Source organism: Plasmodium coatneyi, chromosome 11, assembly GCF_001680005.1.
Source record: "Plasmodium coatneyi strain Hackeri chromosome 11, complete sequence".
Taxonomy (NCBI): Eukaryota; Apicomplexa; class Aconoidasida; order Haemosporida; family Plasmodiidae; genus Plasmodium; species Plasmodium coatneyi.
The window spans coordinates 1,449,059-1,472,008 of record NC_033566.1 but is presented as its reverse complement, the minus strand read 5'-3'; the positions used below and the strand labels follow the sequence as shown (position 1 = coordinate 1,472,008).

Here is a 22,950-nt window from a genome sequence, read left to right as displayed (position 1 = left end):
CACGTCAGTAATCACGGCAGTAGTTGCAGAAGTAGTTGCAGCAGTTGTTGCAACCGCTACCACAGCGGCACCTCCAATCGCAGCTGCTATTCTGAGAGCCCCCACCAATGAACAGGGACGCACAGAAGAAGGAGGAAGTTGTTAAGGCAACCCCCCCCAACGAATCAGGTAAGCAAATGAACGGTAAACGCACACATGCTCACATATATAGAAGCGTGTGCGGGTGTGTATTTTCGCGTGAGAAGATTCCTCCGTATCGACTTCCTACCGTACGTATGCTCTAATGTACCCCCCTTTTTTGAACTTCGCATGACCATGTGCAGGTGAAAAAGTCAGCATTAACCCGAAAAAGAGGAATTACCAAGATTTGAAGGAAAATATGAGTAAGGAGTGGCCTTTAAAGTTGGGCCCCCGCAGGTGTGCCTTTTCAGCACATGTTACCACGTGTATCTCCACGCATAGCGCAACCGAAACATATTGTTTCTCCCCCCCTCCCCCCGCAGATATAAAAAGCGTTTTGGCATTCATTCCGAGGAGCGTCCAGTTAAATGAGAAAAAAAATGCCTAAGAGACGATGAAAAGGATCGTCTTCTACATCACGGTGTTGTGTATCATTTTCCGCAAAGGTGCAGTGGGAAGCAATGGAAGGGTCGTAAACAGATGCCCACGTGCCACTGTGATGTATGTAAAAGTTGTTCCCACTTATCGACTAAGGAAAAGTACGCAAAGAAATATGCAAAACAATACGCATAAGGAGGAAGTCTATGGAAGCACGCTTAACTATAATGTGCACGTCCCAAGCAGTTTAAATATTTCGCGTGTAAACTTGGACGACGGCGTTCTCGAAATTGGGAACCTCCCGCTTAGCAACTACAACATCGTGTCAGTTGACTACGGCTATAGTTTCATGGGTAAGACAAGCAGACAAATGACGCGTTCGCGTCAGCGTAGAAAGAGCGTCATGCATATGTAGTCGCGTATTCAGGTCACCACGTGAATGTGTGCTTTCCCAATTGCATACTTGGCTCCCTAGCACCTCCGCAAAACCCACTCCCCGAATATAGGCCTGTGTGTGCGATGTAAGAACAAATATATATACGAGAAAATCACCTCAAGATATAGGCACTTAATTTACAACAAGGAGTTTAACGTACCCCTGAAGGAAAATGTTATTCTGTTTTATGCTCAGTACTATAATGGCTACATTTATAATTTTTTTTCCTTTTTCCATTACCTGTTCGAATGCATATATAACAGCAATGTGATCGTTCTCATCGGATGCAACGGGTAAATCAGTGCACGGGGATAACGATACCGTTCCTAACGTGTCGCGTAGGGGCCACAGAGAATGCCCATTCGTTCAAGTCCTCCTGAAGCACACTTGCATATACCACGCTAATATATACACATGCACACATTCACGTATGTGCGGGCGAAATTTTTTACTTTTTACAGACCGCACATGAACATGCTGGCAAATGACATGGGCAGACACCTGTGCTATTTTATGAACGAGGTGAATGGCGAGAGAAAACCTCCTCTGGGGAACAGCACAAGAAGAATTCCCTTCGTGGTGAAAAACGAATTGATCACGTTCAAAAGTAGCAATATTTATAAAAAACAACAAAATTATTTTGTGGAAAAATATTATATTATGTCGAGCAAAGAAAACCCAAACATGGAAAACAAAACGGACACTTATTTAAACTTCTCATTAAAAAATATGGTGACCACAGTGAAGGATCAGAATAATACTTTATTTTCAAAATTTTACAACAAAAAATGTGCAGGCAGGAAGGATGCCCTATCTGCTTGCTATCTCCTGGACTACTTTTGTAACTACTATGAGAGTAGTGGCAATTTTTTTCTGTTGCCCTCCCAGAATGTCAATTATGTATACCATGTGAAGAAGTGACCCCCGAGTGGCGCATTTTTTCTCCTTGTCGAGTATCTACCCCCCGGGGGGGGAGAGGCATTTACACACGAATGCACAGCATGTGCGAATGTGTACATGTGTACGTGTGTACCCCTCTACGTATCATCCACACTTGTACATAGATTATGCTTATGCACTATTGCATAAATACGTTGTAGATGACCTTAGCGATATCCCAATTGGCGTAAATTTATTCCCCACGGAAATTTTATTTTTTCGCCCCTTCGTATAGGTGCCAGTGTCGCCTTTTTATTCGTTCGTTAGGCTTAGCTGCCTACACGCTCGCTAGCTAGCTTATTTTTATTTATCTTTTTTTTTTGAATATTTTTTTTTAGAAATGGCTGACCTGTTCATATTTTTTTTGCAACACCTTTGATTTCCCCTTTTTGGCTAGCAAAGAGAAGATTTGCTTTTAATTTTATTTTTTTTTGTAAAGTATAATCCCGGTTTTTATGCAAGCTGAGAATCTGCCGCGAACTCGGAGGTACATATATTTACATAAATATGCGCACTACTGTCGCTACTGGGCTACTACCGTGCGAGTGAGTTGATTAAACCTCCTTTTTGTGAAAGGAGAAACTGCGCTTTGGAAAAAAAAAATGAACACGGATGAGCGCAGCTGCCCGACCTGTTCATATAATTTTGAAAAAAAAAAAAAAAAATAGAAACAGCTAGGAGGGGTGGAAAATGCAAAGACTGCAAAAAGGAGGCTACATTGTTTTAACACCTTTGAAATGAGACGAAGAAATGTATTATCATTTATATTCCCGCGGATCGCAGCCTCCCCTCCGCGTAGTTCTCCCTCACCCACAGCTACAATGACAAAATGGTAGAAATCAACGAAATTGAGTTTATCGAAGAACCGGAGTACTTCAAACTCCAACATGGGTCCTGCTTCTGCATGGTGGAGGAGGAAAAGAAACGAAATGAAAAATTCTCCTGCGAAGAAAAAAAACTTCCGAACAGCAATTTCACAATAAGTAATGCCAAACAGAAGGGCCTCTACATTTTTAATAAAAATTTAAACGTTTTTTCCCTGTCTGACTTTCTGTACAAAATTGACAATGAAAACAGCAAGGACAGTAGTGACAAAATAAACATAAAATCCCAGCCCTTCGAGGAAAATGTCCTCTTAATTGAGAACAACAAAACGGACACGCAGGCCTTTTTCTACACGGACCAGCAGAATATTTACGTGTTTGACTATGGCAGCGAGAAGGTGAAGCTCCACTGCCGGGTGGACGTCCCCGTGCGGGGGCTCAAGTATATAGGTACTGCATAAGCGCATCTGCAGTGTTCGCATGTACCCCTCTACCCTTACATGTAACGTTTTAATATGCTCCGCTGCACACTTTTCTGCCCCCCCCTTTCCCCCTAAGATGACCACTTGTTCCTAGTTCTAAGCACCGATGAACGAGTGCACCTCATGAAGAACAAGCAGCTGTACGAGTGCCAAGAGTGGACGGACCGAGTGAACAACATTGATGAGAAAAACGGAGTGTTCCTCTTCACGTACTCAAATAAACAAGTGTTCATTTTGAAGGATTCCCAAAAAAGTAACACATACGATTTGAGTAACATAAGTGAAGAAATTGACATTTCCCATGATAAATGCAATATAATGTGCGCAAAAATTTTAGAAGCCGAAAAAAACATGAGGACAATCTTTCTCATGGTTTTGTACAAATACGAAGAGGAGCTAACCACCATTATGTATGACCTGCAGATAGAAGAGGACAAAATAAAGAAAGTCACATATTCCACGAATGATTTTGATTTCCAAAATTTTGAAAAAAATTTTGTCAAATGTATTTACATAAGCGAGTGGCAAACCGTTGTAGCCATTTCTTCTGAGTCGTGTGAGGCGGTCGTTTACACAAGAAATGGGAATATTACTTCTGAGGGAAGCGCTGCTCAGCCGGTGGGGGCAGACCCCAATATGGCAGAGTGGGACAAGTCCAGTGGATTAAAGTTCTTGAGCGTAATGGAAGGATACAAAATAAACACGCGAGAATCGGAAACTTTTTTTCTGTCCCTGTTTATGTATACCAAATATGAGGACAAAATTTATAGGAAGAGTAAAATAGGGAATGTGCCATTTTTGAAAAATCCCTGCGTTTTCTTTGCTCTTCAAGATAACCACAAAATAGTAGTAGAATATTTAGACAAGTACAAGTTGGTAGACAACACGGATTTTTCTACCAATGCAGTGGAGGATGGAGATGCGAACGATTGCGGAATGAAAGAAGTGACTGTCCTCCCAGATTTGAAACAGGACGTGGTAGAGGTGCACGAACCGGTCTCCTCCAATGTGTTTAATATATTCAAAGTCAAGGAGAGGGTGACCCTCAACAAGATGGATCCAACCAAGGGTAACGAACCGATTGGGGAGAATAAGAAGGAAGGCTTCTTTGACCTTTTTCGCAGTAAGGTTAATCCCAGTGAGGGGGAAGCTGTCGATGGCAATGTGAAAAGTACAGACAAGGAGGTGATACTACTTCCAGGGAAGGAAGCCACATGTGTTGTGGGCCAACAAAGTGGCGTAAATATCGAGATGGATAAAACGTGTGAACAATCCCCTGTGAAGGATGATCATGAGGCCCATGAGAGGGTTCGAAAGAACCAACTAGCCAAAGAACGGCACCATCTGTACAGATGCATTCGAAGAAGCGCGAAAGTATACGAGGATGAAAGCTTCATTGTGAATGAGGTACCGGAATCGTTCAACAAGTTAATAAAAAGTGGGATATACTTCTGTGAAGATTTTTTGAATCACCTGAATGTGCATTCTATAGAGAAAAGGGAAAGTCCCAAAGTGGGTTCAAGGAAGAAGGAGTGCTATTACGACAAGGGGGTGGACAAAGTTTTGTTCTTACGTGATAGTGCCATCGGGGAGGATGCAGACGCAGCGAGGGAAGAAGACGATGAAGAGGAAAAGAAAAAAAAAAAAAAAATACCAAAAAGGAACAAAAATGAATTTCACCACCATTTCCATTGCGAAGATTTTGACTTTTACAAACATAAGAAATTATCTGACCGTCAGTGTGAGCGCATTATAAAAAAAATTGAGCGTAAGCAGGGTTTCTTGCGCGATATAAAAGGGATATTCCTTAGTGAGGAAGAAGGCCCAAACGGTAAAGCGCAGTCAAATGACGAATCTAAGAAGAAGACGCTTCCCCCTCATAAGGACGAACCAACGAAAGATCCATTCAATAGGGACATTCAAGTTCATATTTCAAATGAAGAAAGGAGCAAATTCTATGAACAGTTAGATTCTTACTTTTCCAAAAGGAAACTCCTAAAAGTGAGGAAAGAAATTTTCAACGATTTAAAAAATGGCCAGCTTGGCAGAGGACACATATTCGAAACGGTCCTCTACAATATTTACAAGCAAGGTGGAATGAAGCACTGTGAAGCGTTCATTTATTTTCTGTTAAAAAATATGGAGGTCAAGATATTCTCCAGTTCCTTTTTTTTACTCGAGTTGTATTTTGCACATCTCCTCTCTCCGTACTTCAAGCAGAACAGAACAAATGCGCTTCCATCATATGGGCAGAAAAGTGCACCAAGCGTAAAGCTTTCTTCGTTAAAAAGCCTTTTAGGCAACCCTTCTAGTGGAGGCAACTGGTTGAGTGCTCACCCCACTTACGGCGACAAGGAGCCCCCCCTGGACAGCGAATACAGCACAGATGATATATCAGAAGATGACCTATTAAAGAAAATAAAAAATGAGAAAGATTTTTCCAAAAAGAATGAATACCTTGCGAAAGTGATTCCCTTGTTTAATGAACCCACCAGCAAGGAAAGCGAATCCACTTCGTTCCATTTGATGCACGCTGGCATCCACTTTGCGAACAAGAGGATGTGCAACGCCCTTTCGCAGAAGCTCTTCCCTATTCTTGTGGATAGCAGTCTGAACAAGATGGACGACGAATTGGGGTTAATCAAGAACTACCTCTTCGACGTGGTTCTGAGCAGCAGCTAAGTATATGTGTGTGTGTGTGTGGCTCATTCGGGGAGACCATCATAGACGCACCACCTTATGCGTGACACGGGTGCGTGTTATTTTCCCACTTTTTTTGTGCCCATTTTTTTGTCCTTGCTTTTCCTTCCTCTTCCTGGCGTAGTACGCATTTCTTCCAACCGACTCGTGCGACAGATGAATTTGCCCCATGTTACCGCTTCATTACTGTTTCTCCCGACCGCTCCCCCGTGGAGTCACCTCTTCAGAATCAGCATGGCCGAAAAGTTATTTTCGCCATTTTAAAAAAAAATTAATTCGAACGGCAGTTTAATTGCAAATGGGTACACGTATTGAAAAGTAAAGCTAGCACAAAAAAAAAAAAAAAAAAAAACGGTAAAGAAGGAGAGGCCAAAAAACGTCAGATGAGATGGGCGTCCGTCTGTAGATCACATATGGACGGCCATCCAGATAACATACCGACTTATCCCCCCCCTGATCAAACTGCACCGTTGTGGTTGTTTCCCTTGTCCACCCCATCGCATGGTAAAAAATGCCGACACAGTTGGAAGAGCTCTTCCTTCGAGTCGATGACGTCCCTTTTTCTCTTCATAAAAATTTCCTTGTACCTTTTACCTATGCTAAAGTAATTTTTGTATGTCTTCCGATTTGTCTTACTTCTGTGGTTTTTCAATGACTCTGCGGCGAAGTAAACCAGCTGCGGGCTCTCGGCGCATAGCTTCAGTATGCGGTCGATTCGTTTTATGTTCTGCGGGGAGGAGCATATACAGGCAGAGATGGGCAAATGGAACCAAGCGTAGAGACGCAGGGATACGCGGCCCGACGGCAGAAACGGGGTATGACGCTCCCCCCACGTATTCACATACCCACGGGCTATACCCCTCTCTTACCGTCAAAATGTTCTTTCCCATGAACATGTTAGCTTGTAGCGCCAGGACGATGCACAGCAGTTCCGGAAGGCACATCTTAAAAAGCTTCTGCGAAGGAGGAAAAATACAACAAATGGAAGTGCCGATAAAGGTAGGAATACACACGTCGGCGTACAAACGGGGGATGCTACTTACCTGACCGATCCACGCGAGCTGCGCAGCGGAGTTTTTACTTAACCACGTCGAAATTTGCACTAGAATGTGATAAGCGTTTCTTGCGTCTACAGGATCTGTCCCGTTCATCCGCACTGTGCAGTCATCCCCGTTCTGCTTTGACTTTCCATCACGGACGTTCAGGTTGTTTCCCCTTTTTTTCAAAATTGACCTCTTGAAATTTTCATGGCGACCAGGCAGGCACTCACTAAGGTAGCCATTCAGGTGGCCACTGGACCAGCCGCTCACTGGAGACGCCCCTTCCCCCTCCAGAGGGTTATGCGTTTTTTCCATTACGACGTCAGAGAGGCAGTCCCGGTCTGGCTGATTGGTCCACGGGTGGTCCTGCCAACAGTCGGTGGGTGAATTTTTGGAGCTGTCTCCTACGTGTGACACCTTCCAATGGTCACACAACTTACCTGCGTGCTGAACACCGTAGGTAACTTTTTTATCCTTTTGTAACTCCACCCCGGATGAGGAGGCCTCCCCCTGGTTTCCTTTGCTGACCCTTTTATCAACATAGTTAACGTAGTACATGTGCATATGACCAGACAGGCCCAAACCACCACAACGCACGAGCTGTTTTCCTTTCTTCTTTTTCTTCCTCCTCCGTTTTGCATCATTGCTACTTTTCTTTTTGGAAAAGTCGTGCCCGTTTATAACTCTGTAATGTTTGCGCAAAATTTTGCAGTTAAATAATGATCTGACATAGGGGGGATGATGATGCTTCGGCTTGCTCCCTGCAGGTGGGTCTTTATTGGATCGCCTTCCCCCCGCAAGTCGGTTTAACTTAGCCGGGGAGATGAACAAATCTGCGCAGATTATGATACACACAGAGAGGGTGTACTGTATCTGTATGCTCAGAACAAGTGCGTGAAGATAGAACATGTCATCGTTGTTTTGGTTGTCCTCGTCCAGGTCGGGTTTCCCCAAATGAGGACTAACGTGGGAACTACTACTCTCCGTATGCAAATACAACCCAGGGGAAGCCCATTCGGCAGCTGCAAGACCTCCTGCAGGGGATCTACCCATCGCATCGCCGAAGGAGCACCCAGAAAATAAATTCCCTTCACCATCTGTATTTAGAAAGTTGTTTGAAGCCCCATGGTAGGGTAACCCGTTGAGAAGCGTTTTTCCCATTTTCACCTCAGTTCCATCTGCACCCTCCGATGGGAAATAAGGCGTCACCACTTCCCTCTCTTTAATATGAATGCCCAAGTACTTCGAAGCGACCAACAACTGCTGTGCCGTTTTGAAATGCAAAAAGGACGCGTGGTCGTAATAGCTCTTGTACAACTTAACGCAGAGACAATAAAGAGACAAAACAACTTTCTGCAGTTGCCGCATTTTACTCATCACTTTTTTTGTGAGCACTTTTTCTTTTTTCTTCTTCAGCAATATTTTTACATTTTTATTGTTAAAAAGAATTAGCTTCACGATATTTTTTTTTTTCAGGAGGAAGGGAATCAGACGGTTGTACTTCCTGATCATGAAGTTGATCCACTTGTCGTAGAGGTAGCACTTGTTGATGGTGTGCGCGTGCAGGGCTGTTCTTTCGCAGTTGGCAACGGTGGCTGGTCTGCGTTCATCGATGTAGGGGGGTTGGACCGGTTTGTCATTTAATGGTCTGCCATTTTCTCGCTGACCTTGCCGCACATTTGGTAGGAACTCCTGCGAGAACTGCTTCAGCACCCTCTTCGCGCAGGTATACTCATTGAGGAAGATTAAAATGTGTGCGGCGTAGGATACGCATCGTTGCCTGTACGTCAGCAAGGAACCGCCAAGCCGGTCCCCCTCCTCCATTTCACTAAAAATAGAAATCCACTTTAGTAATTCTTGCAAAATTTCCTTCAACTCAAATTTGTAATATAAAATGCAAAAATAAAAGTTGGCGATTTCCCATGCCATGAGTAGAAAGTTGTCGTCTTGGAACTTTCTCCTTCCCCCCTCAGGTTGACTCGTGCACCCAGCCAAGTTTCTGCGAATCTCCTCCACCATGTTAAACACAAAGCCATAGTTCCCTTTTATGAACTGGAAAATCTCATCATAGGAACATCCTAAAACAAACATACAATTTATCATTATCTGGATGTATTGGAGATACACCTGGTTCTTGTCTAGCCAAATGGAATTTACATCACTCTCCATCATTTTACAAAATAAATTTTTTTCTTTAAATTTTTTTTTTAACTTTTTCATCGAGCTAGCCAAATTTACGTACTGCTTTTCATATTCCTCATGCCACTGTATGTCGTATATTTTTAGCCTCCTCTTTAGCTGTCTAATCCAGTGATCGGTCTTATCCTCCAACGGGGCATTCACCCCACTCCCGTACTTATTACTACTATCAATTTGACGGTTCAGAAGTAACATATCTTGACTTGGACCAGAATAACTTCTACTCCCATCAAAATGCTCACTTGTGGGTCCATTCAAAAAAGGTATCCCCGTTGATCCTCTCCCATTTTCCGTTTCGCTACTACCCATATAGTTTGAAAAATATTTTCTCTCCTTTTTTAAATGAAGAAAAGACGGAATTTCCTCCATCGAGTGGTACACATGATAGATGCACTCAACTGCACTTAAGAAGTGGAAGGTCAGCCTGTCCTTCGAGTGGTCCCTTTTTTCGAGTTTGCAGAGGATTCGATGTTTGCGCAAGTTTTCCTTGTCCATCCCCCCGTTCGGGAGCCACTCGTGGGACACCAAACCGGGGGGTATTTCTTCCATGGATGTATCCATAGGTGACCCTGGTACCGTTGTGCTCCCTCCCTCACCACCATCGCTAACTACCCCAATTACGTCTCTTTCACCATTTGTTGCAATTCCCTCCTTGGACCCGAAGGTCGCCCAGTACCTCCTCAACACGGAACAGTTCCGCCTCTGCAACGCGGAAAACCTTTTCACGTTTTTACTAATCGTTTCTATCTTTGCATAGTTGGCACTTAGATTGTTGTCGCCCACCAGGTTGTTTTTCTCCAGGTCTACATTATACAACAAATTGTTCAGCTCGTAAAAGTTTTGTGAAAAAATTCTTTCCACCCAAATCCACACGTTGTAGTAGTTGTCATATATCCGCTGGGGCGGGGGCACCACTGCGCGCACATTCGCGGCAAAGGAAGAAGTAGTCATAGTGCTTGTGCTAGCGTGTTGTTCGCTGTCCAAGTCGCCCCCGACCTCGCTACTTCCCCGAGAGTGTGCACGCACGGACAAGCCGATGAATCTCTTCTGCGCAAAGTTTAGAAACACGCGGAAAAACTTCCGAATGATGAGCACATTCTCCACGGAGTACTCCCCAAACGCATACACCAAATTAAATATTTCGATAACAATATGACACAACATTTTTTCTAAGTGGCTCCTAGTATGGTACTGCACAATGGTCTCAATTTTTTTATTCCTAAAGAGGAAGAATTTGCCCGTTTTATTATCCTCCTGCTGGTTTTCACTGTCTTCCTTGGGAATTTCCTTCCCATGCAACGCGTTAGGACAGGCACTCCTTCGACGCATCGAGTGCTTATCCATTGATATAATACATTTGGCTGTCCTCAGAATGCTCAGCCTCCTTTTCACATTTTTCTCGTACGTCATTCTTCTTCTCTTTGTTTGTTCATAAAGATATTGCTCTTCCTTTCGCTTGTTCTGGTGCAGGGGCTCGGAAAATCGCTGCTTTTTTGCGGTGTAATTGGAGTTGTTACTAGGCCTCCTTCGGTGATGACCATCCCCGCTTTGGTGGCTTCTCCTCATTTGACTGCTCCCCCGAAACAGCTTCCTCTTTCTCCTTTTCCGCCTCTCCTCCTCGACCCCCCCTTCACGGGCTCTCTTGCGAAACAAGTCCAAATAGTACGCAAGGTTGTTCTTTTCCACATACTCATTTAAGTTTTGGCTCACGGTAATGTAGGAAGCCAAGGCCAGGAAAATCACATCCAAAATGGTCCTTTCCTTCCCCACGTGGTCATTCTTTAAGTACTCACAGCGGTATTTCATCGCAGCGGCGGATAGCTTCCCTTCATTCCCAGTGACCAATATTTTGCAGAAGAAGTCGTGCTCAAACATCAGGATGAGGGTTCCATTTCTCTCTGCATTAATTATAGACGAGTTCAACAAAATGGGAATGCAGAATTTTTCAAATAAAACACAGCTTTGAAAAAAGTACTTCCATTTGTTATGCGTAAAAATGTGGCATACTATTTGAGAGACGATTATCAGTATGGCTATGTCTAGGAGGGGCCAATCTGCTGGGCAGCTGTGCACAATCTGCTCCATGTAATCAGACACTTCCTTTTTCCTCTTCTTCGGTTCGTCCATTCCGTTTGTCTCGTCTGCTGGGTTCGGTTCGTCTGCTTGGCCGAGAGGAGAAAAATCGGCGCACGTGCTCGCGTCACTCCTCTCCACGTCTACGAACTGTTTGTATAACTCCTCCTCCTTCTCGAAAATCAAGAGCATCAACTTTTCGGCTAGCTCGAAATTATCGTTGTCTATTATCTGCAGGATCAGGCCCATCCACTCGTGTTCGCGGAAGACGCATTCCGCGTCTTTAGCAGCAGGTGCGCCTGCCGCGATTGCTACGTCTGTTACGTCTACCACTTCTTCCTTCTGGGATGACGATTCTACCACTTTTTCCACCTGGGACACCACTACACCACACGCATCCCCCCCTTTTAACTCTTTTCCTTTTCTTCTCCTGCGCCCCTCACCGCCCCTAGACTTCCCCACCCTGCCCTTCAATTTTCCAGGGGAATGACTCTTTACAGGCAAACTTGGTTGCATTTTTTTTTTCTTCAAAAGCCGACTGGGCGTGGTAGCATTTATAAGCACTTTACCAATTTTCCTTTTTTTCCCACTGCACAATTGATCGGCTACCCCTTCATTGGAAAAGACGTTTCCCTGCTGACCACCACGATATGCTTCCCCCCCTACAATGATCTCTTCACCTGAGAAGCCCCTCTCTGCATGTGTATCCACCTGTTCGTTCTTTCTTCCATCGCTTGCCACTTTTCTTCCCTTCACCTTGCGGTTATCCAAACTTAGGTTGTAATTCCTCTTGTACTTGGAGCAGAAATTATACATGTTATTTTTCCTCACCATTTTATGCTTCCTTCGAGGGAAATTCTTCCCACATATCTGGGTTGCCTTAAAATGGCTTCCCCTCTTACTGCTTTGTTCGTCTCCACAAATGGTGCTACTCTTTTTACGTGCACCGCTTTTTCTCCCCCCAAGTTTTTGCGGTGTGTTATTATTCTCTCTTAACCTCGATTGGAGTCGCTTTGAGGGGTGTGTTTCATGTGCCTGGCCTACCCCCATGCACGTCTCACGGGAGGGTAGCAGCCCTTTACCTTTGCCGGTAGGTTGTGTGCATGATATTTCTTCGTCGCTCTTTTTCCCCCCTTTTTCTAAATGCCCCCCCCTGATAATACCTTCCTCCGTTTTGCTCCCCTTTTTGAAGATACATATTCCCACATTATCGTGCGAAACGGCCAAATTGTTGACCTGCCCAATATTCACTTGTGCAGAGATATTCTCACCATTTTTTACGCTTTCGCTAGTTATACAACTGTTACAGGCAGCCCCTCCCCAGTCACCTTTGAATCCATCCTCTTGGCTTTTACTCTTTAAGTAAATTTTCACGTTCTCTGTAATGACGTCCTCATCCTGGGATTCTACTCTTATGCACACATAATCGTTTTTTCTGTTGTACCCTATTTCTGCTACTCCCCCATTTTCCCCATCGTAATTATTACCTTCTTCATTTGTGATGTTACGACTATCTCCTCGAATGAGTGCATGTCCCTTTTGTTCTTCCTTCACCGGTATGTTATTTTCTTCATTCATATTTACATGGCTGCTTACATTGTCCGATGAGCGATCCTTGCGGAAATTTTCCGCCTTCACGACGGTGATGAACTCACTGTCTGAATCATCTACCTTATCGTTCTCACTTTCAAGGGCATCTATCGCTTCACCCTTTAGTGTTTCTTCGGCGGTGCAAAATTGGGCCACTTCCCCTCCTAGCAGGGTGTGCAGCCCGTCCGATTGATGGTTTACTCGCACATGGATCCCACTTCCTTTTTCTGTATCCTCATCAACAAGTGGGTCATCTGCCAGGATGTCACTTCCTGCCATGGGGGAGGAGCCAATTTCATCATCTTCCTCTGGTCCATTTTCTTCTTGCTCACCATTTGGTCCCCCCTCTTGTGTATCCACTTTTTCCACCTCATAGGCAGCCCCCCCTCCATAGTCCAAATTTCCCTTTAACATCATCATTGTGGTGTTGTTAAAATGTTCATACAAATCCGTTTCGCGATACTTCGTCTGTGCGGAGTTCACTGCTGATGAGTCGTAATATACCTCGTCTCCTGTCACTACCCCATCTGGCGTATGCTCCGCGGGGTTAGCACTTTTTCCCATTTCACCTTCTAGATGTGCTTCCCCTGTTTGTGGTTCCATTGCGTCGCTTTGGTCACCCCCCTCGAGGGGCGTTTCCCTCGTTGAGTGTTCCATGTCTCCATTAATTTGCTCCCCCTTGGTAGCATAACTGAGCCCGGACCCCCTCTCCTCCTCAACATCACCCCCCACACATTCGTCTCCTTCCGACGTAAATCTACTTTTACATTTCACACCATAATACGTATGGCCCACCTTCTCAATATTATCCACTGGGAAAAAACGTTTATGCTTCATACCTGTATCTAATTTGTATCCTGTTTTAAGATTCACCCCCTTTTTTACCTGACCCTTAGCTACACTATCAAACCGTCTCAGTGTCCTGCTTGGCACTGAACCTTCCTTATTTACCATCGTAAAATTCATCGTGCTGGATCGTTTAGGCATATTCAAAGGGGATGGTTTATTATTTCCTCCCACCCGTTTATGTAGTCCCCATTTTTGTGTACCCTGTTTCGACGTAGGACTACTCCTATATTTAACTCCCCCTGTGAGAGAAGTTTCCTTAACCAATCTCCCATTTTTTAGAACCGAATTCGTCACCACGTCTATTTTTTTCCTTTGCAAGGACAACATTTTAGAGGCCATTTTATTCTTATAATTTGCACTACTCGGTGAGACATCATTATGAGAAGCTTTTCCATCCTCTCTGTTACTCCATTCCGTTTTGTCAGGAGCTTGCGCGTCCTTAATAGAGCTCACCATTTTGGGTGTATCATTTTCCTTGGAGGATAATTTTTTTTTTTCGTTTCCCTCTCCATTTAGTTTATAAGGGGAGATGTGTCCATTCGTCGTTACGCTGTTCTTTCTTAGCACTGAGTTTCTGTTTCGAACGGCTGTAGAATACCTTCTCATAATTTGCTGCTTCGTTTCGAAAAGGTTATCCCCTTTCATGTGTGAACCAATCGCTTTGACACTACCCGCATTCATTGGCGACGGGTATTTGATTACGCTTTTTGTTTTGTCTCCATGTGGAAAGCCCTTTTGATTTAAAAGGGTGTCCCTTCTGAGTAGGTCAGGATGTCCGCTTCTGCTCAGTACATTGGTTGGGGTTGCCGTTTTCGTTATCCTTGGTGCTGTCCTTAAGGGCGCCACTAGTTCTGGCGTGCGTTCCCCCATGTCAGGATTCATGATGGTGTCAATTAATGTCTTTTTTAAATTTTTTTGAAAGGTATCATTGTGCAGAAAATTTGGGGAGGTACTTCTGCCTACGTATTTTTCTCTGTTGTTTGTGGTCCTCGACGTGAAGACGTATTGCTTATTTGATATTTTTTCATTTTTCTTTATTCCCACGATGAACGGTTTGGTAGCTAGCGGTGTGGCTTTGCTAGCTGGAGAGGGGATTCTGCTAATAAGCGATTGTCCCTTCCCACTTAAAGACGCCACATCATTGCGTGTTTTCTCGTTCACTGCTTTGCCACTTCTGTTGCTTCTGCTGCCATCCCCGTGGGTAACCTTTTCTGCGCCTCCATTTTTTTCATTTGTTGGAGTTCCCCTTCCGTTTAGCTGTCTGTTATTCCCATTTGACTGATCGACCATGTCTTTCGCTACACCCCTAGGACTCACCTTTGAGTCATCATATTTGGCATCATTTTTGGTAACATCCTTGTCGACATGTTTTAAGTTTATCCAAGTTTTTCTAACGGAGGACTTATTTTCATCCTTGCTTGTAACCAAGTTGGAGTTGGTTCCCTTTTTTTCAGTACCCCTTGGCATCGGTTTCAAATCTGTTGATGCCCCATTAGTGTCAGGAAATTCTATTCTTTTGCTCACACCTGCATTGCTATTCTGCCCTTTGTTCTTTACTTCAGCTGTCTTTTTTTTCTCGTCTTCTCTGACATCTTCGTTGTTTTTTCTGCCCAGTATGGATTTCCTATTAATTATATTACTGATAACATTTCTTACGTTATTTTTTATCAAATTCATGTATCCCCTATTTTGGTTGTCCTCCAAGGTGTGTGCACTCTTCAGTGGGGAAGATTCACTTCTATGGTCCACACATTTCTGCTGCGAAGCACCATTTGGCGTATCTTCAAAATTTGGTACACACTTCAGTTTGGTGTTTTCGACCCCCTGATGGGGAAGCCCACTTTTTCCTTTGTCACTTCTAAATTTTGATGTAGTGAGGCTTTTAAACGAAGCGGCATTGTCCTCAGGGGTATTTTCAGAGCTCAACAATTTGTCCTCATTAAAAACTATCTTTCTAAATGAAAAGCGGCTCATTTTACGTTTGACTCATTGGTCTCGTCCTTTTGTGCGCATAAATATACATATATTTGTATACACCTCGCTTGCGTAACTTCGCAAGTGTGACAACCGTCTTGTGATTTTTTCTCACATGTGGCTGATCATCGGCAGGTGTGCGTACAAGGGGGTATTTCTACAGTTTTGTTCCTTCGTCTTTCTTTCCTTTTTCTGCATGTACATAAATATTGCTGGAGCAAAACTAGCAATATTTACAAGGTCAACAATGTCAATGTAGAAACTGATTGCAGTAACATTAATGCAATGATCTGGTTCTCTACGCGAAAGAGACGTCGCGTGGAAAATATGAAGCATAACACCCCTTGCACGTTCACAAAAAAAAAAAAATTAATGAAGTAAAAAATGGTGTATACCTCTCAGAATGGGCTTAAAAAGTTCTCTCTTCGGCAATATTATGCCCTCAGCCCATCATGTGAATGATACATAAATTCGTTTTATCCGTAACTGCACAAAGGGCTACACTTGCTAAGGTTTTTTAGGCATGCTGATTAGTCTCAAATCAGCAATTCCGTTAAATAAGACATAGCGAATAGTGTATTTTTTTTTTAAAAAAGATAGGTAAACTGTAGGAGAAAAAAAATAAATAAAATAAAAGTTCAAAATGACTCAACAAAGACGTTTTAAAAATTGCAAAAATAGACAATTAAAAAATGCTATTTTTACGTTTAAATATGCTTTGAATGAAAGGGGAAAAAATTTTTAGGAAATTGTCACTTTTGCAGCCTATCGGAGGGGAAGCTTAACTGCTGCTGCGTCATAACATGGGAGGAACGCATCTCCAGGTAATCTCCGGTTATCTCAGAGCTAGGCGAGCGCGCAAAAAAAATGCGCTTTGTGGGAATGACGAACGTCGAAATGATGAGTACAAAACTGGTCGATAGGTTGCCTCACCCTTAAATTTCCCATCCCGAATGAAGAACATCAAAATTGACAGCTAATTGTCCACGCCCCTTTTGCCTTTCCCCCCTCAAATTCTATAACACTCAATGTTATTATAAATCGCTCTTGTGCTTTTTGACATTTTGGCTAGATATAAACAGCTACTTTCTACAAAAAAAAAAAAATAAAATAACTTCTATAAGTACATATTTGTGCAAGAAAAAAAAAAAAAAAAAGCTTAAAAAATATGAACAAGTCGAAAAATGGTGGGATTTTTTTTTTTTTTTAGCTAGCTACAAACTGAACAGCAAAGAAAAATGTTATTTTTAAACACTTCATTTTTTAGCAACGGGATGTAGAGTACCTTTCAATTGGGAAGTCCGTCTACTTCTACACAAGTTGAATATCCATAATGTTTACACCTGGAAAAATGGCACTCCACTGTAGGGTGAGCTGTGGCATTCCACAAAAGGCTACCGAATAATTTCCAAATTAAACCCTCTCATCCGTTTGGAAGCGTGTGTGCAGACCCACATAATGATATACATTTATGAGAACGGGAGTCTTACCCCACTATCAAAATTTTTGGGGGTAAATTACGTCATTTTCGCCATGGCCGTTTTGGGTGTCTATACTTACCCCCTTTTAAAGTGCTCTCCGTGTTTCCCTATTTTCCGCAAAAGGGTATGTTTCCCAATGTAGTCTTCACTCATATGGAGCTCACCCGTTTAATCGGGCAACTTTGCTTCGTTTCTTTTCATGTCTGTTTCTCTTTTTTTTTATTTTTCAAAGTGCTCTCCTTTTAACCCCCTGGTATTTATCTTCTAACTGTTGGGAGTTCTCCACAGAAAATGTCGCGGCTTGGGGGGAAAGGGAGGAGAGGAACACCTCCGCGTCTACCACACATGGGATGAGCACATGTACTTACATATACATCTATACATCCTCACGTAGGTGCGCCCTTCAAACCCCTTAGAAGGATACCCCCCGTAAATGTGGCACTTTTTAGAAGCCAAAGGTTCGCATTAGCTGAACAGAGAGAAACTTCCTTACGTATAAAATTGCGCACATCCTGTTCCCCAAAACGGTGCAAACGGATGCTTCCAAAAGATGCTATCACTTAAATTTGTTAAACCTTAACGGTTTTATTTAATTCACACAGACGTACAGATGTACACAGGGGCAAGCCCCCAGAGTGGTGCACACACACATACGTAAATTGTGAAGAGAAGGCGGGCGGTGCAATTTTGGCCCCCTTCTTTGCTTAAAAAATGTACAACTTTGTTATAATGGCAAAAAGGGAATTAAAAAATGCGTGCAGGTGGGTATATTTGCACGAGGGGATGTATACACACAGGTATGCACAGCTGACTGGTGGGGAATTCCGTAACATGCTCCGGGGAGGAATTCAGTATGTGCACAACAAGGCAGAGTGGGAACGGCTCTATAACCACGAGAAGAAGACACACCTTAGGCGAACTACGAGTACAAGTCATCATCCACGTTGTACTCCTGGGGTTCCTCGTTGTTCTCCTCATCGGGCCAGTCAACGATGAAGTCATCGTTTCCACCACCCGTCTTGGTCTTGTACAGAGGATCGAACTTTATTCTAAAGTTGTCGTACTTAATTAGGTCGGCTTGTGAAACACTTCTCCTAGCGCCAGCTAGTCCCTCTTTAAAGTGATGCCTCGTAATTTCATATTTTATTGTATTTTCTTCGTTATTCTGCACACTGGTACCATTTTGAGCGCTTTGAGCATTTTCCCCATTTTCGCTGTTTTCATTTGGATTCATTTGTAGCTTAGACTTTTTGTTCATTTCCTCTGCATCGATGGAATCTCGAATGGCCGCTCTGGCTGCCCTCTGGCAGAGCTCGGCTAAATCAGCGCCACTAAATCCGGCGGTCTTCTGGGCCAAAAAGTCTATAGGCACATTATCAGCTACAGGGCACTTCCTCAATATAGCGCTTAAAATAGAAATTCTAGCAGCTAAATCAGGCAAAGGAATATAAATCAGCTGATCTAGTCTTCCTGGTCTTAATAACGCTTCATCTAACAATTCAGGCCTGTTTGTTGCTCCAATAAAGAAGAGATTCTTCTTCGGTCCGACTCCATCAATTTCGGTTAGTAACTGATTCATTACACGATCTCCAGCACCGCTTCCATCTCCAAGGGTAGATCCTCTCTGCGTGCCAATAGAATCTAGCTCATCAAAGAATAAAACACAAGGTGCCGCAGCTCTAGCTTTGTCAAACACTTCTCTAACATTGGCTTCCGACTCACCAAACCACATGGTTAACAATTCTGGACCTTTAATGGATACAAAATTAGCTGAACATTCAGATGCGACGGCTTTGGCTAGTAAAGTTTTACCACAACCTGGGGGTCCATAAAATAGAACTCCCCTAGATGGAGACATACCAAATTTCTCAAATTTATCTGGATGGTCAATTGGATATAGAATCATTTCACGTAACGTATTCTTCACTTCATCTAATCCACCAATATCATCCCATTTGACATTCGGAACTTCAACAACGGTTTCTCGTAACGACGATGGGTTGCATGTTCCCAAGGCCATATTAAAATGATCCTGTGTTACACACATGCTTTCTAACACTTCTTTGTCAATAATTTCATCTTCCAAGTCGATTACATCCATTTTTTCTCGGATACATGTTAGTGCGGCTTCTGTACATAGCTGAGCCAAATCTGCACCAACAAAACCGTGTGTGCTGCTTGCCAATTCTTCTAGCTTCACATCTGGGGACAGCTTCATATTTTTGGTGTGTATTCTTAAAATTTCAAACCTTCCATTGTCATCTGGTACTCCTATATCAATTTCTCTGTCAAAACGACCAAAACGTCTCAGCGCAGGGTCTATGGAATTCTGCCTATTGGTCGCTGCTATGACTACTACTTGGCCTCTACTTTTTATTCCATCCATTAAGGTTAGCAATTGGGAAACTACTCTCCTTTCAACTTCTCCATTCGTTTTTTCTCTTTTCGGAGCAATGGAATCAATTTCGTCAATAAAAATTATAGCTGGGGAATTTTTTTCTGCTTCTTCGAAGGCTCTTCTCAAATTTGCTTCTGCTTCTCCTGCCATTTTACTCATTACTTCTGGTCCATTTATGAGAAAAAAAAAGGCTCCTGTTTCATTTGCCACAGCTCTAGCTATACATGTCTTTCCACTTCCTGGGGGTCCATATAGCAATACTCCTCTGGGTGGTTTCACTCCTAACGTCTTAAATAATCCTGGGTGTCTCAGTGGAAGTTCGATCATCTCCCTAATTTGAGCTAGCTGTTTTTTACATCCTCCTATGTCATCATAACCTATTTCGTCTAGCTTCTCTTCATCGTCTCTTTTGATGGGGTCTCCTTCGTAGTATATCACCGTGTCTGGGGAAACAATGCAGAAATCATCTGGGTCCACTTCAACCACTTTGAATTCTACCGACATGAACCCACCTCGGACAAGGAACAAGTCGCCTTTCTTCACTGGTCTGTACGATTCGTTGAAGTATGGCTTCAGGAAAATCTCGAACAGCGTGTCCTTCGCAAGGCCTTCGATGGTGTCATCAAGGGGCAGCACCTGGATCTTCTTTCCGTAGGGAATTTCGGGGCACGGTTTCACGTAGACGATATCTGTGAAGGGGTGCAGTGAAGGGGAATATCAGTGATGCAAAAGATCAATGATGGACAAAAATGCCCATGGGGCAGATCGGTGCCTGGGAAGGGATAGGTCCCACCCTGCTGTGCGCAGTTTACACACGGAGGCACATTCCGCGAGTGCATCCTTGCGCATTACCTCCCAAGCAAACCCTAAGGTTTTTCCTAGCAACTTTGTTGATCCTAATTTTGCCTTCATCCAAATCGTTGTCATTCAATATGATACAAATGGTAGAATGCCTTTTCTTTCCCTTAATCAAGATGGTGTCCCCTCGGAAAAAATTCAATTCCTCCATTCGCTTGGTGTTCAGGGCCACAACGGAATTGTCATCGTTCGTTGCTTCCTCCACAATGAGTCTGCTCAGGTTTTTCTTTTTCGTGATTTTCCCATCTCCGTTGTTTTCATCGGCCACCGCCTTCACATCGGCATTGTTCTCCATTATGGGGTACACACTCAAGGGGGATAAGCGTAAAGCGGCAGCCAGGGAAGTTCTCTCGCCTCACGAAATGCACACGTGCGCTTGCAAAAACGTCCTTCACAGCGATGTGTAAAGGTGTGAACGGATATGCTCGTATTAGTAAGTGTTCTCCTAAAGTGCATACGCTCGTGTGCCCCTACGCCTGCGCGCAAATACTCATACAAACACAAAGGCAGCGAACTTTCGCGTAAAAATGGCCTTTCCTCTTCCACCGCGCAGGCGAAACAACCTCCTGTCACAAGATAATACTTTTGCGCAAATGGCAGTTTTAAACTCGCTCAACTTTGAGATTGCTTAATTTTGATGAAACTGACAAGAAATCATTTTTTTTATTTTTTTTTCTTTGACTCAGAATGGGCCTCTTTTTTTTTTTCCTTTTTTTTATTAAACAATTAATCGTTATCGTTCCGGAAGAGTGAAACATAAACACAGAGTGGGAAAAAAAAAAAAGAAAAAAAATAACACAATAAGGAAATTTTTTATGGGCATAATATGATCCGATATGACATGACATGGCAAGGTTACCACAAGGGGCAGATAAAATAGCCAAGTATGCACGAATTTGCGAAGAAATGGTCCCCACGATAAGCAAAAATAAAAGAAAGTGTACCCTTGCTACCCCCACAAATAAAAGTACACTACGGCTGTACACGTAAAGAAGTATGCACGGAAAACAAGGAGGATAAAAGTTTGCACTCCACACAAATACACGCAGGTACGTATGCGCATGCGCCTTCCATACACATAGATTCATGCACAGCGACAAGAATGTCAATTTTTTAAATGGCCAAATTATATAGCTACCAGAATAATTTAAAAATTAAATTTACGAAATGTGAGGGGCGGTTCTCTGCCTTATAAACTTTTTTTCCCCCCTCTTCATTCCGGCGCATTTTTTTTTTTTTTTCTAAAACTTAGTTATGATAAAATGCAAACAATGGGAAAAAAAAAAATTATTTTTTTTTTTTCCAGATAAAATTGGATGGAACACAGAATAGCCCAAAAATTGAGAGTAATATGAAAAAGGGGTGTGCAGATTAAACTATGCAAATTATATATGTGTATGCACATACACACATGTATTGGTTCACACTGAAGGAGTCCCTTTCACTGTTGCACACTTATTATTCCTCCATTGGGGAATATTTCCTTTGCAGCACACATATTAGGGGCGCTGCGGGAAAAAAAAAGGGGCGGCCGCACCCGAAGAAGGGTGGTAACAAAACCTCGTCGCGCAAAAAAATTACCACGTATGGCGCTTCAAAAAACAGAGGAAAATGCGCCACTCAACAATCACCACAGTTGTTCCTTCGCATCAGCTTCCTACAACAAGCAGACGCCTAGTGCTATTAGTACGAACAGGTACATTAAACTGGATACCGTCGAATTTGCCATTAACAGCTTAGCGGACTCCTTACACTTTGCCATGTCTTTCGAGACCAAGCTTTGTTTGAATTCATCCATTAAAGCCTTTCTGTTTTTTTTTGGTTCCTGCGCGTTCCTTTGGGTACTGCTAACCTGGCTTTCACTAGCCTGGCTTCCGCTAACCGGATCATCGCCTTGCAAATTTCCGCCTTCTTTTTTCTTCTTATTCGAAGCGTCTGCCTGCTCCAAGGCTTCCTGCGCAGCCTTCAAACATTCGCCAAGAAAATCGTCCAACTTTGAAACGGAATACTTGTCTTCGCCTTCCTTATTTAGCGTGATAAAAAGCTTTGTGGCGTCGAGTTGACTGTCCTTAATAGCTTGGTACACATTGATAGGATCATCCGAAGTAACAATCCCGCTTCTTGTTCCAAAAGACACTTTCTCAAGGTCCTCTACAAATTTTTTTTCACGTAACAGTTCAGTCAGATTGAAACTAGAAATGTGTTCTCCACTTCCATGTTCAAATTCTTTGCTAACCTGGTTTTTTCGTCGTGCATAGAATATGGTGCGTAACACTGCAAAGTCATCACTTCCTCTACGATCGGGCAATTCCATTTCTAGTGATATGGATCCGTAATTGAAACCTTCATTCTGGATATCAATCATGGAGTTGTACAAAAGAAATAACTCTTTCATGGGACTTAGATACTTATATTCATTTGAGGCATATATTGTAGTCACTTTTGCAATTTGATCGTGTACTGTTTTCGGGGACTCACTGTTCTGTAGCATGGGGCCTTTGTGAGCGACAACTACTGTATCATCCCTCATTCTATATATTTCTGGTGTT

The 22,950-nt window shown here is 43.1% G+C and overlaps 5 protein-coding genes across 5 annotated transcripts; 2 read left to right on the top strand and 3 right to left on the bottom strand.

The window, feature by feature from the left end:
- Nucleotides 1-574: 574 nt before the first annotated feature.
- On the top strand, nucleotides 575-1,915 carry PCOAH_00034920 (Uncharacterized protein; the record flags this gene model as incomplete). Its single annotated transcript, XM_020060283.1, has 3 exons — nucleotides 575-911; nucleotides 1,065-1,287; nucleotides 1,456-1,915. The coding sequence occupies 3 exons, from the start codon at nucleotides 575-577 to the stop codon at nucleotides 1,913-1,915; spliced, it is 1,020 nt and encodes a 339-aa protein (XP_019915799.1).
- An 847-nt stretch (nucleotides 1,916-2,762) lies between these two features.
- Nucleotides 2,763-5,921, top strand: PCOAH_00034910 (Uncharacterized protein; the record flags this gene model as incomplete). The annotated part of the gene is made up of 2 exons (XM_020060282.1): nucleotides 2,763-3,207; nucleotides 3,316-5,921. The coding sequence occupies 2 exons, from the start codon at nucleotides 2,763-2,765 to the stop codon at nucleotides 5,919-5,921; spliced, it is 3,051 nt and encodes a 1,016-aa protein (XP_019915721.1).
- Nucleotides 5,922-6,396: 475 nt separating this feature from the next.
- On the bottom strand, nucleotides 6,397-15,664 carry PCOAH_00034900 (Uncharacterized protein; the record flags this gene model as incomplete). The annotated part of the gene is made up of 3 exons (XM_020060281.1): nucleotides 6,397-6,666; nucleotides 6,809-6,895; nucleotides 6,983-15,664. The coding sequence occupies 3 exons, from the start codon at nucleotides 15,662-15,664 to the stop codon at nucleotides 6,397-6,399; spliced, it is 9,039 nt and encodes a 3,012-aa protein (XP_019915574.1).
- Nucleotides 15,665-18,064: 2,400 nt separating this feature from the next.
- PCOAH_00034890 (Uncharacterized protein) lies at nucleotides 18,065-20,696 on the bottom strand (the record flags this gene model as incomplete). Its single annotated transcript, XM_020060280.1, has 2 exons — nucleotides 18,065-20,232; nucleotides 20,396-20,696. 2 exons carry the CDS (start codon nucleotides 20,694-20,696, stop codon nucleotides 18,065-18,067), a joined length of 2,469 nt encoding a protein of 822 aa, XP_019915657.1.
- Nucleotides 20,697-22,058: 1,362 nt separating this feature from the next.
- PCOAH_00034880 (Uncharacterized protein) lies at nucleotides 22,059-22,931 on the bottom strand (the record flags this gene model as incomplete). Its single annotated transcript, XM_020060279.1, has 1 exon — nucleotides 22,059-22,931. The coding sequence occupies one exon, from the start codon at nucleotides 22,929-22,931 to the stop codon at nucleotides 22,059-22,061; it is 873 nt and encodes a 290-aa protein (XP_019915805.1).
- Nucleotides 22,932-22,950: the final 19 nt, after the last annotated feature.